Here is a 12,003-nt window from a genome sequence, read left to right on the forward strand (position 1 = left end):
ACCCTAACAAATAATTGAGTTCCCTATTTGATTTGGATTTGTTTTTCTTTTTTTCTTTTTGCTTCACTACTATTTTAGCTTTTAGACTTTGAAAATTATTTCCTAAGTAATCAAAACAATTGCAATCAATATTCATGAATCTGATTTGACTTCCTTATCTAGTATTATCAAGTATTTGTCCATACTTATTTTACTCATTGCCATGCTCAAGTGATTATATCTAGTAAGCATGGACATGACATGGGGTAAAGTGCTCTCGTCAATGTACAGAAAAAGGGATTCGTTCAATATTTTGTAATGCAGCAAGTAAACACAAGTATTCAATTTCTCATTATTTGTTTTATTTTTTTATCATTAACTATTTTATCAATAACACTAACTTGTTTTGCTTTAATTTGCTTTTTGAATTTCTATTTAGGTGTTCTCTTCTTTTCAAAGTTACTAGTCAGTATAATACCTATAATTAGTGATGAACAAATATGCCCTAAAGGGGATAAAGAAAATGAAGATATTTATGCTAATACTATGCAGAATTCTGATTGTCAAGGGAAAGTATCTGTTTGAAAAATGGAGTTTGACTCAGAAGAGCATGCTCACCAATGGTATAATGAATATGCTAAAGAAGTTGGATTTAGCATTTGAAAGAAATGGAAGAATGAGGATAGATTTAGTGGAGTAATATCAAGTAGAAGATTTGTTTGTTATAAGGAAGGCTACAGAAAAATAAATAAATAAATATAAAAAAAAATACAAGCGAGTGGATGTGAAAAAGACGAGAAAAGAAACTAGAACTAGTTGCTTAGCAAGACTAACCATTTCTCTTCAAGCTAATGGAAAATATCAGGTCATTGATTTTGATTCAAATCACATCATGAGTTAGTGGATAAGTCATTTGTACACATGTTACCTTCTCAAAGAATTATTACTGATGTTCAAGCTATTGAAATTGAGTTGGCAAATAATTCAGGTATTCAGCCTAAACTAGCACATGAATTGATGAGTCGTCAAGTTAGAGGTAGAGAAAATCTTGGTTTTATTAAGCAAGTTCATAAGAATTATTTGAGGAGTAAGAGGAAAAGAGATTTAAAGCAAGGTGAAGTCGGGGCTCTTTTGTATTATTTTCTTAGTCAAGTATCAGAAAATCCATCATTCTTTTTTTGAGTTCAAATGGATGTTAAAGATCAAATCACTAACATATTCTATACTGACGCCAAAATGATTTTAGACTATGGTATATATGGTGATGTGGTATTCTTTGACACAACTTACTAGAACAATAAAGAGTGTCGACCTTTTGGAGCATTTGTTGGTGTAAATAATCATTATCAGCTAATTGTATTTGAGGCCTTTTTATTATATGATGAAACTAGTCAGTCATTTGAATGGCTATTTCATACATTTTTTGAGTTTATGTCCGATAAAAAGCCAAAGAAAATGTTTACTAACTGAGATCTTACAATGGCAAAGGCAATATCTTTAGTGATGCTAGAGACTTATCATAGATTGTGCTTATGGCATATTTATCAAAATGCTCTTAAAAATCTTAATCGTCTATTTAGGAGCCAAAAAACCTTCAATGTTGATTTTAGAGGTGCATATATGATGGTGAGTATGAAGAGGAGTTCATTAGTGCTTGGGAGAATATGTTGGAAAAATATGATCTTCAAGAAAATAATGGTTGCAAGATCTATTTTAAGTGCAAGAAAAGTGGGCTATGGTGTATGGGAGAAATACCTTTTCTATAGGTAAAAAAAGTACACAGCTTAGTGAGAGTTTCAATTATCTTTTAAAAGATTATTTGAAGTCTGATTTGGACATTAGTACAATTTTTTAAACATTTTCAAAGGGCTGTTGATGATATTCGTTATAATGAAGTTTGTGCAAACTATGACATGAGCTAAAAATTTCCCACTTTGAAGGTTAATGTTCCTTTGCTTAGACATGCCAGAGATATCTACACAAGAATTGTTTTTATTATGTTCCAAGATGAGTTTGAAAAGTCATTGATGGTGGTTGTTGACACTTTTCATCAAAGTGGACCAATTTCTACGTATAAAGTTCATAATTGTGAAGGTTCCAGACAACATACAATTACATCTTCAAATGGTTTGATTACATGTTGTAAAAATTTTGAGTTTGTTGGAATTATGTGTAGCCATATTTTGAAAGTACTCGATGAGATGAAGATTAAGTTGAAGATCCCTGAACAATTCATATTGAAGGGATGGACCAAGAATGCAAGAGCTAGAATTGTCTTGGATATTCATGAGTGTGAGGTACAAAGTGACCCTAAGCTAGAAATGCAAGCTTGTTATACTTATGTTAGATTGATGGGTAAAGCTACTGAATCTAAAGAGGCATTTGATTTCCTTCTAAGTCATGCAAGTGAGTTATATGCAAAAGTAGAAGCATATTTAAAGATTGAATCTCCAAGTGAGACCCTTACGCCTTCCTCAACAACTTGTGAAAATCAGATCATTAAGAGCACATGTACCGTACAAGCAAAAGGTTTAAAGAGAAAGGAAGTTTCACATGGGAGAAAACGGTTGAAAGGTTATCTTGAAAAGGGAACTAAAAAAAAATAGAAGCAAAAGAATCCAAACTCTCACATCTAGCTTAACTCCTCCAACCGCATGTTCCACCACCATGACATAAACCTCAAATACTTATTGTGATTTTATCCCATTGTTGAATATGTCACTAGAATTGAGTGTGTGCAAGAAACTGATGCTACTTGATACCACGACATAAATTTTCTCTTGAAAAAACATAAAATCAAAATAAATAAATAAACAGAATCAATATGGAATTAAATTTTTGAACTATTTTAGATGCTACCATCTCATAGTTTTACTTATTTAAGTAACTAATTGGAGGTTGGATGATTGCAGAGGAGGGAGTGATGCCCAAAACAAGATCCTTTTTTCTTTTTTTTTTGTACAGCCATGAGCTCCATCTCCTTCAACTTAGAAGCTTATGCTGTAGCCAAACTGCTTGCATCCTTTGGCTACCTCAAATTGCTCTTCATTGTTTTATTATTTTGGTAGAAGTAGGACATCACATATATGCATTGTGTGATAATTTTACAACCAGTGGTGCTAAGTTTTAAGCATGAAAAGTAATCTTTTTTTGGCATTGTTTATGATATAGGTTTTGGAGAAATTTTTATAGCATCCAAGTTGAAGAGATCAAATGACCCATTGTTCCCTTTCTTGTGTCTTGAGAGAAATTTCTTTAAAGTTTCTTGCAAAAATGTATGGTTTTAAAAACCGGTAAGGTGAAAAAATTGAAAAGGGGACTGGTTACTGATTTTCTAGTCCTAATAGAGTCTGACAGGTGATCAAACTGGTGACATCATAAATAATTTAATTAATAATTTTAAATTAATAAAATTAATATATATATATATATATATATATATTTATGTTTTTTAACTAAGAATATTCAAGTTAAACAAATATATAAAATTTTTAAAATAATGTAAACTTAGTTTTCGTGTATTAAATTTAGGAAATAAAAATAACAAAACTCACAACCCATATATAAAAGTTTATAATTGTTAAGAATCAAATTAACAATATATAATATATATTTATCATTATATATATTTAATACTATATATATATATATATATATATATAAAGTACTGACATGACATGGCCTTCTTTTCTTCTTCTTTTTTTCTTCTTTTTTTACCCTTCCCTTACCTTTAATGAGTTGTCCTGTAAAAGTCACTTTGCTTATCTCAAGAACTTGTAATGTGGCTGTAGGAGGTGTGAGTCTAACAAGACAGAGAAAAAAATAAAAACAAAAAAGAGTCATTCATTCTTCTTCATTAATACTTCATCTACCCCTTCTTTTCATTAATACTTCCCCTACTTTCAAACTTCCATTTCTCCTTTCAAACTTGTCCCTTCGAAAAGCTAAAGCCATTCTCCTCTTTTGTTTTAACTTTGAAGTCTCTTACGTTACAGTCTCACTCTCTCATTCTCTAGGTCTCAAAGTATTTTTATTGCAAAATAAAAAATTTTAGGAAGTTGATGCTACCAAGGTAATTCATATTTACCTAAAAAATAATCAAGAATCATATTTTAATCTTTAGTTCTTTACCTCTCTCTCTTTTCATTGAGTTTTTTTCCTTCCCATAATTTTGGGTCATCATTTTTATGGGTTTTAGGCTGGATTTGAAGGGGGGGAAAAAGAAACTTTTTGAAAAAAGGCTTAGTTTTAGTTTTCAACATAACCGGCCAATAACCGATTCAATCATACCGGTTCCCGATTTTTACGGTTGAACTGGTCGGTTCCTGATTATTCTCAATTTTTGGATGTTTTTCGGTTTTTAGTTATAACCGGACCAAATTAGTGGCCGGTTCTTGGTTTAACCAATTGGACCAGCCGGTCCAGTCCAGTTTTTAAAACCATGCAAAAATGTTTGTTTTCTTATGCTCTCTTGGAAATTTAAAGCTCAATAGTATAACTACTATTGCTTGTTTAGACTTCAATTCTTAATTACGGCTTGATTAATTTTATGATTAACATACTTAATACGGAATATAGGTGATTAACAAATTAATCAATCGAAGCATTCAACAATTGCATGGATGAACAAAAAAGTGCAATGCTAAAATGGAAAGGGAAGTGGATAAAAGAATAGAAAATTCAAGATAACACGGTGATATGTTATCGAATAGGTAAACCAAAGAATTTGGCATAAAAACCTCTCCACGGCCCTCCAAGCTGAAATGATCCACTAGTGAATAAATTAGAGTACAAGGATACCAAAAAGACCCTTCAAGCCTAATCTACCCAAAGTACTTGAGCCCTCCAAGCTCCAACTACCAACGGACTTCTCGAAGTCTTGTCTTCACTAGCTTTCCGGATCCTGCAATACCACCCGATTGCACCGCCAAGTCTCACCGACTTATTTTGGCAAATACATAATGCTTCTCAAGCTCCAAAACACTCTATACACTCTGAATAGGTGTGGATTGTGTTTGGATACAAGTATTCTCTCAAGATATAACAATAGGAGAAGGGAGAAGAAGAGACTACAAGGATTTCTCTCTTGAGAATGTATAGCTCTCTCTAACAAGGTGGGTGTTGTAGAAACCTCTCTTTAGGGTTTTCTTTTGAATAGCCTCCCTAAATTTTTGTGGGTAATAAGGGTATATACAATGTGGGTGAAGGGTATAAGAGTCACACGTAAAATTCCAACTGCCAGTGCATCTCGCAAGTCATCTCGCGAGTTGGCCTAGTCGCGAGATGAGTCGTGAGATACGTTGACTCTTGAACTTCCACATGTGCTCCTCACATGGCCTTTCGCGAGTACTAAGTCCCGAGCCAATCGCGAGATCAAATATCTTGAGCAATCTTCACCAAATTAATTCTAAACCCATTACAATTAAATCCCACAAAATACAAGAAAATAAATTAATGAAATTACAACAATTTTTTTCATGGAATAAAGCCAACATTAATGTTATGTAAAAAACCATAACTTAACATAAATTAATGAAGTATTAGCTATGTCTTTAAGTAATTTTATACTCAATTTCTTAACTCATCTTTATGCCAATATGAGATAAGCAATTGTGCAGAAAAGTGCAATATTCCAGTTGCTATGATGTGCTGATCTTGTAGCTCATGCAGCAAAGTATTTCCCAAGGCTTGCACTCAAAAAGGAAAGCAAATATAACATCACTGTCATAGTGATGACTCTAGAGAGGCACTATGAAGAAATCGCAAGATTCAAACACAAATTTAGTCCATTTGCAACTCTAGAAGCAAACAAATTTTGTCAAATTTACTCCATAAAAATTTCCTACAATTAATTTTTTTTATACCTATTCTATAATATCTCACACAAGGATACAAATATTGCCTTGGGAAAATTTTTTCAAAGACAAAACAAATATAGAGAGACCCCATTTGTACTAAACTCCAACAAAAAAATTTCATTAATCAAGATAATGTACAATAACAGTTACATGAGCAACAAATACCATGCCCAACCATAGAACTAAAAGTTGAAAAATAGCAAGCACAAGATTAGGCCCATCAAAGCATTTTGTAACTTGCTTGACCATTCTCTAGAAAGGACTGAATTCTTCTTTCAATGGCTAAGTGTCATGCAAAAAATGAGTGGTTGCTGACAAATTGATACCCTTGGTGAGGTACTTTTACCCAAAAAAAAAAAAAAAAAAAAGCTACCACCAGCCTAGCCATTTTCACAAACACCTTCCCAGCATTTCAAGGGTACCATTTCTTCTCTTCACAAGTTGCTCAACTTAGTCCTCAAGGGTAGTACATTTCAATAAGAGAAAGCAAGCTTTGATGTGCTAAATGGTAATGCAAAATGAAGGAAGTCATAAGTATATTGATACTTTTTCCATAACTCAAAAAAGAGCTCAAGCTTTAGCAAGAAATGACTTCTTTGGGAGTGAAAAGCAAATTAATTTCTTCATTCATATCTATATCAAATTTCTCCCTTTCAGAAGAATACACGATGCAAGCGTTCTCTCCAATAGGTTGGATGCCTATCTTAGATCTTCCCATTTCAAAAATTAAGGAGAGGAAAAAGTAAGAAATACTATGCAAGAGTGATGTTGAATTTGTATCAGAAATATGAGAGAGAAGGAGAGTGATGTTTAAGGATTTTAGTGGAAGGAGTCAAGGAGAGCAACTAATGTGTTTTTGGTGTTTTTGGTGTTTTTGGTGTTTTTGGTGGGTTAATTATGTGCCACTAAACAAAAGGAGTTTTTGTGAAATATGATGTGTTTGATAATTGATCCTTAGATTAAGTCTTGCCAGATGTAATACATCCATTTTAAAACTGGAGATAACAGGAGAAATAACAACGGGAGAGGAGCCCATCTCATTGTGGGAATAAATGCCCGCGACCATGGAAAGTATTCCTTGGCCTAGGGTGGACCATGGCAGAGGATGTAAATGGAGTCGCCACCTAGTTTAGGTTTAGGAACCATAAATATAGCTCCATTTGTGGAATGATTGATTTTTACCAAAGCACATGTCCGGAGTTTAGATATGGGGATGCAAAGGTATTAGGCACCCAACTCTACCCAACTCGTGGGTCATCCTCCACCCATTGTGTTTCAAATCTTAATCTCATTAAAGGCAGATTTAACATGTTATTCCAACTCACACACTCTAACATGCATCTAAAAGAAAACAACATGGCATAATCATCCCCGAGCCTAACATTCATCTATGATGGCATTAAGCATTCAATACCAAGTGCAGAAACAACTTAAGATAGATTTGAACAAACATGTCTAGACATCCAAACATCAAAACCATGGTATTCAACCAAGCATATTCATGTTCATCAATCATATCATGCTCATCATCCAAATTTAGTGCATGTCCATGTAATTATGCATGAATTACCTCACTTACCTCGTTGCATCACAACACCTATGCATTAATGTGTGTTCATATTCATATGCATGTTCATGGTATTCAAACAAACCAAAACCCTAATAGGCATAAAAAAAGATGAAACAAAACAAAACAGAGAGACTAATACTTAGGGATATGAAATCTAGGTTAAAAAAAAGGCTAAACATGTAAAGAAAACAAGGAAAGAACAAGTAGAGATGAATTAGGGTTTCCAAGCACAAGTATGCGTGCACATACATATGGCATGCATGCGCATCCCAACTGTTTGCGTATGCACACTTTGAGTTTGTGTACACACACTTGGAGCATGTGTATGCATACATGAAGTATGTGCACGCATACATGCCCAAATCCTAACCCAGGAACTCAGAACAAAAACATTAAAACATATATATACAAACACAAAAATCAAGAAAAGTGAAAAGCCAAAGTTAAAACCTTTATCTCAACACTAGAACTCTTTAGAGCTTAATTTTGACCGTTCCCCTCAGTTAATCTATTCACAACCAAATCAAAATAGAAAACTTTAGAACTCGAAGATCAAGACCAAAAAATGTCTCAATAAAGTAAAATTTGACTTGAGGATATTTTATAAAAAACTCCCTCTTTGATTCACTATTTTCTAGTGAATTTTGTGTGTTTTGCCACCGTTTTTGTCTGTTTTTGAAAAGGTGCCTTTTTTGGCTTTATATAGTAGTAAAATAGGGTTTTGGGGTGGCTCCCAGATGATGTGGAATTTGTTCCAAACCAAAATTAAGTGCAAAAGGCTTTCCTTATATGGTTTCTAGAACCCTAGCTTCGTACGCATGCTCGTGCATGGGTGCACATGCCATAAGCATGCACATGCTTTGAGTGTGCGTATGCAAACGCATTTTCAGTGACCTTTCTTTTCCAAAAATAATTTTATTCTTCCAAAAATAAGTTATATTTTCCATAAACACTTTCCTCGAATCAATTTTCACGAAATTGGGCCCTAAACCAACCTTGGGCTTTAAAGTACTATCATCATTGGGAAATGGAGGCCCGAATCGTAAGGGGTACAAAATATAGTGTCTACACTCGTACATTTAAATAGTAAAAGTAAAACCTAGGACGGCTAGGAAAACACCTAGAAAATCCTAATTCTCAATAATCATGTAATTAGGTGACAAAATAGTATTTTTTACCAAGAATTGCAAATTTACGATAACTGCGAAAATTGAACTATTATCTCTAAGAGACGTCCCAAAACAAACGGAGATCTTATTCTACCTTTTAAACTAAAAGTTATTAAGAAAAAAATTATTACTAAAAATGGCAAAATCATTGTTTCTGGTGCCTTAACGGAGGAATTCGCCAAAATTAAGATAAACCTTGTGACCTGGTCACAAGTCTTGATTAGAAGATCATTTCCCTTCAATCATCCAAATTTCATGCAATTCTGACATCGTCAATTAGAAGATCATTTCTCTTCAATCATCCAAATTTCATGCAATTCTAACATCGTCGCCCTGAGAAGTTTAACCAACACCTTTTTGATCTTGCGCCATAATTTCCGACACTCTCACTGCTCCAAAAAGGTCTGTGCTGTCTAATCTACATCATTTTAGTTTTAAAAAGGCTAAACTTATAAGTATGAACACTTTCTAAAGACCTATGAACTATGAGAAAATCACCTAAGGAAATAAATATTAGAAGAAAATGGTCTATGTATATGAAAGTCTATCAGTCGTGAGTAGTGTCTTTCTCTTCAAAATAGGCATTCAATTTGTACTTACGGCTCAACGATTTCTAATAGCTTTTCCTTTTCACAAGTCTTCCTCTTCTTGTAGTGATCGTAAGTTAATTCTTGAGGAGGAGGTATGTCCTTTGAAGCAAAGAGCATTATGTGTGGAAATCTCTTGTCATCATGATCGTACCAGACGTTTTGAGCAAAAACATTAGGAGAACTACTATGATTGATAAATCTTCCCACATTTCCAGATTGTGTTGCGTCGATAATGTAGTCCCTATCAACTGAAATTGATTGTGAACGCCAAGGGATTGGCGAACCTTCTTCTTGAAAACTACCTTTTTGATAGTTATCTTTATTGATTCCTCGTTTGGCTCCCTCATCATGAAGGATTTCTCCAATGTACTCGCATATAAAACTTCCTGAAGGAATATAAGATAATGTTCTAACACCCCATCCCTTCAATTCAGTCTTGAAAATCTCTAGTTTGAAACGGCCATCAAGCTGGCTCACTCTATTCATGCAAGAGGAAGAGCACTTACATGAAGGGCCACACTCATAAACAAGGGACTTCTTTTTTACAATACGTCCTTTGCTATCATATGATATTTCCCCTCCATTTCTCATGGCACAAAAACATTTATTCGAATCCAAGCATCCATCTGTGCAATCACAACCAATTGGTGTGAAAATTTTGTAGAACTTTGGATAAGTTACATTGGCTATGTAATGGAAAAATGGAGGTCTCTCATCATCTTTTGCATTCACTACACGAATGGGAATCTTCTCTTTTCCTTGTGAAATATCATTCACACAAATATCTGCATTCACTACAAGAGTGGGAATCTTCTTGTTTCCTTGTGAAATATAATTCACACGAGAAATATTCTTCTGAGCTTTAGACTTTCTCTATTTGTTCACTCCTCCCAAAGTAAGCACTGGTTGTCCAGGAATCCTTTCCATGGGAAACTTGTAGACAAGCTTGTCAAATTTCTCCTCTCTTTTGCCAACAACCCTTCACAAGGTACAAGCCATAGTAGACGTATAAAGATTCTGAAGACTTGAACCCCCAGATTACCCTTACAGGTTTTCCAGCTTCTAAACTATTCTTCAAAGCAAGATTTCCACATGTAAATTTCTGATCTTTTGGTTCCACACGTCCAACCAATGGATTTCCACCTTGACCTGTATAAGTGAAGGAATCAGTGGATTTCATGTCATTGTCATAACGACAGGAAACAAGAATGCTTGTGGCGAATAATTTTCCATCCAAACCCTTCAAGTAATCGATACCACTTTGAAACTGATGATGAAGGCCAACGACATTCATTTCAGCAGCAGAATAAAACAAGTCACCAACTTCAACTCCGGGAACAGGTCCTATTTGTTTGCTCCTGTTAACCCATTTGCCTTCCTTCTCAAGACTCTTTGCTAATTTTATCCCGGTTGCACTGTTTTTCTTTCCTTCCTTCGCTATCTGTTCTCTCTGTTTCTTAGAGAATAAGTTTCTAAACAGCTTCTTAGTCTCCACCACTTGTTCGCGACTTTTGTTAGCTTTGGAATCCCCAGAGCAACCACTCTGTTCAGGATTCCAAACATCCTTTTGTTCCTTATTCCGGTCGATTCTGATTTTTTTAGCATGTCGACCATAATTATCATCAGATATTAATTGTTTGCTTTCTTCACTAGACTTCCCATTGAAAACACCAATTTTAGAAGAAGTAGGAACTGGCTTTCCACAACCTGGACTAAAATCACACGTAGTAGGCATGTCTCTCAAAATTCTTGGTGGATACTTTCCTGGGAAAGTGTGGGACGACTGAGAAAAATTAATCTTCTTTGAGTGGGCAGCAATTCCAAGTGTCTTTACAGTCGACGCTGTTGACACTCTTGACAGCTTTTGAACAGCATCAATTTTGCGCTTCGAGTTGGAGGGAAGTCCAAACTCTCGTTGTTTTGTAGCCGTAGCCATTAAGGGCTATTGTTTGATTTTTAAAAGTTAACGTGAAGACCTATTTAAAAGAGAACGATATATTAGACAAATAGTGCAGCAACATATTATGAAAATACTGAGCCCAAAAAATATACATAAAAACTAAACATCAGCCAATACGTCATTATAATTGATTCAAACTAGCTAACTAATTACCAAGTAATTCAAGGGCTTTTTACCCCTAAAAAAAAACCGTTGATAGTGTAGAAGAAATTTATGAGTGAATGCTCATAAATTTATAGACAAGATTGCATCATTTTAGAATGTATGCGCCCATAGGTACAAAATATTAAATTAATTAGTATTGGATGCGTTGGGAAATTGTCTCAAGAGAGAGGGAATATAGAGTGTGAAAACAATTCAAAGGCTTTTCACCCCTTAAAAAAAACCGTTGATAGTGTAGTAGAAATTTATGAGTGGATGCTGATAAATTTATAGACAAGATTGCATCATTTTAGAATGTATGCAAGGGCCCATAGGTACAAAATATTAAATTAATTAGTATTGGATGCGTTGGGAAATTGTCTCAAGAGAGAGGAAATATAGAGTGTGAAACCAATTCAAAGGTTTTCACCCCTTAAAAAAAACTGTTGATAGTGTAGTAGAAATTTATGAGTGGTTGCTCATAAATTTATAGACAATATTGCATCATTTTAGAATGTATGCAAGGGCCCATAGGTACAAAATATTAAATTAATTAGTATTGGATGCGTTGGGAAATTGTCTCAAGAGAGAGGAAATATAGAGTGTGAAACCAATTCAAGGGCTTTTCACCCCTTTAAAAAAAACCGTTAATAGTGTAGTAGAAATTTATGAGTGGATGCTCATAAATTTATATACAAGATTGCATCATTTTAGAATGTATGCAAGGGCCCATAGG

The 12,003-nt window shown here is 34.2% G+C and overlaps 1 protein-coding gene across 1 annotated transcript; it reads right to left on the reverse strand.

Moving 5' to 3' along the window:
* Positions 1-9,172: 9,172 nt before the first annotated feature.
* LOC115981080 (histone-lysine N-methyltransferase, H3 lysine-9 specific SUVH5-like) lies at positions 9,173-11,102 on the reverse strand. Its single transcript, XM_031103265.1, has 2 exons — positions 10,145-11,102; positions 9,173-9,987 (listed from the first exon to the last, which is right to left on the reverse strand). The coding sequence occupies exons 1-2, from the start codon at positions 11,100-11,102 to the stop codon at positions 9,173-9,175; spliced, it is 1,773 nt and encodes a 590-aa protein (XP_030959125.1).
* Between the last annotated feature and the right edge of the window lie 901 nt (positions 11,103-12,003).

This window comes from Quercus lobata, chromosome 3 (genome assembly GCF_001633185.2).
Source record: "Quercus lobata isolate SW786 chromosome 3, ValleyOak3.0 Primary Assembly, whole genome shotgun sequence".
NCBI classification, from domain to species: Eukaryota; Viridiplantae; Streptophyta; class Magnoliopsida; order Fagales; family Fagaceae; genus Quercus; species Quercus lobata.

Excerpts from the sequence above, each read along its gene's own strand:
- LOC115981080 (XM_031103265.1), bottom strand. The coding sequence starts at position 11,102 with ATGGCTACGGCTACAAAACAACGAGAGTTTGGACTTCCCTCCAACTCG. Across the intron at positions 9,988-10,144 it reads TGGCTTGTACCTTGTGAAGG|GAAACAAGAAGATTCCCACT; the intron begins GTTGTTGGCAAA and ends ATATTTCACAAG.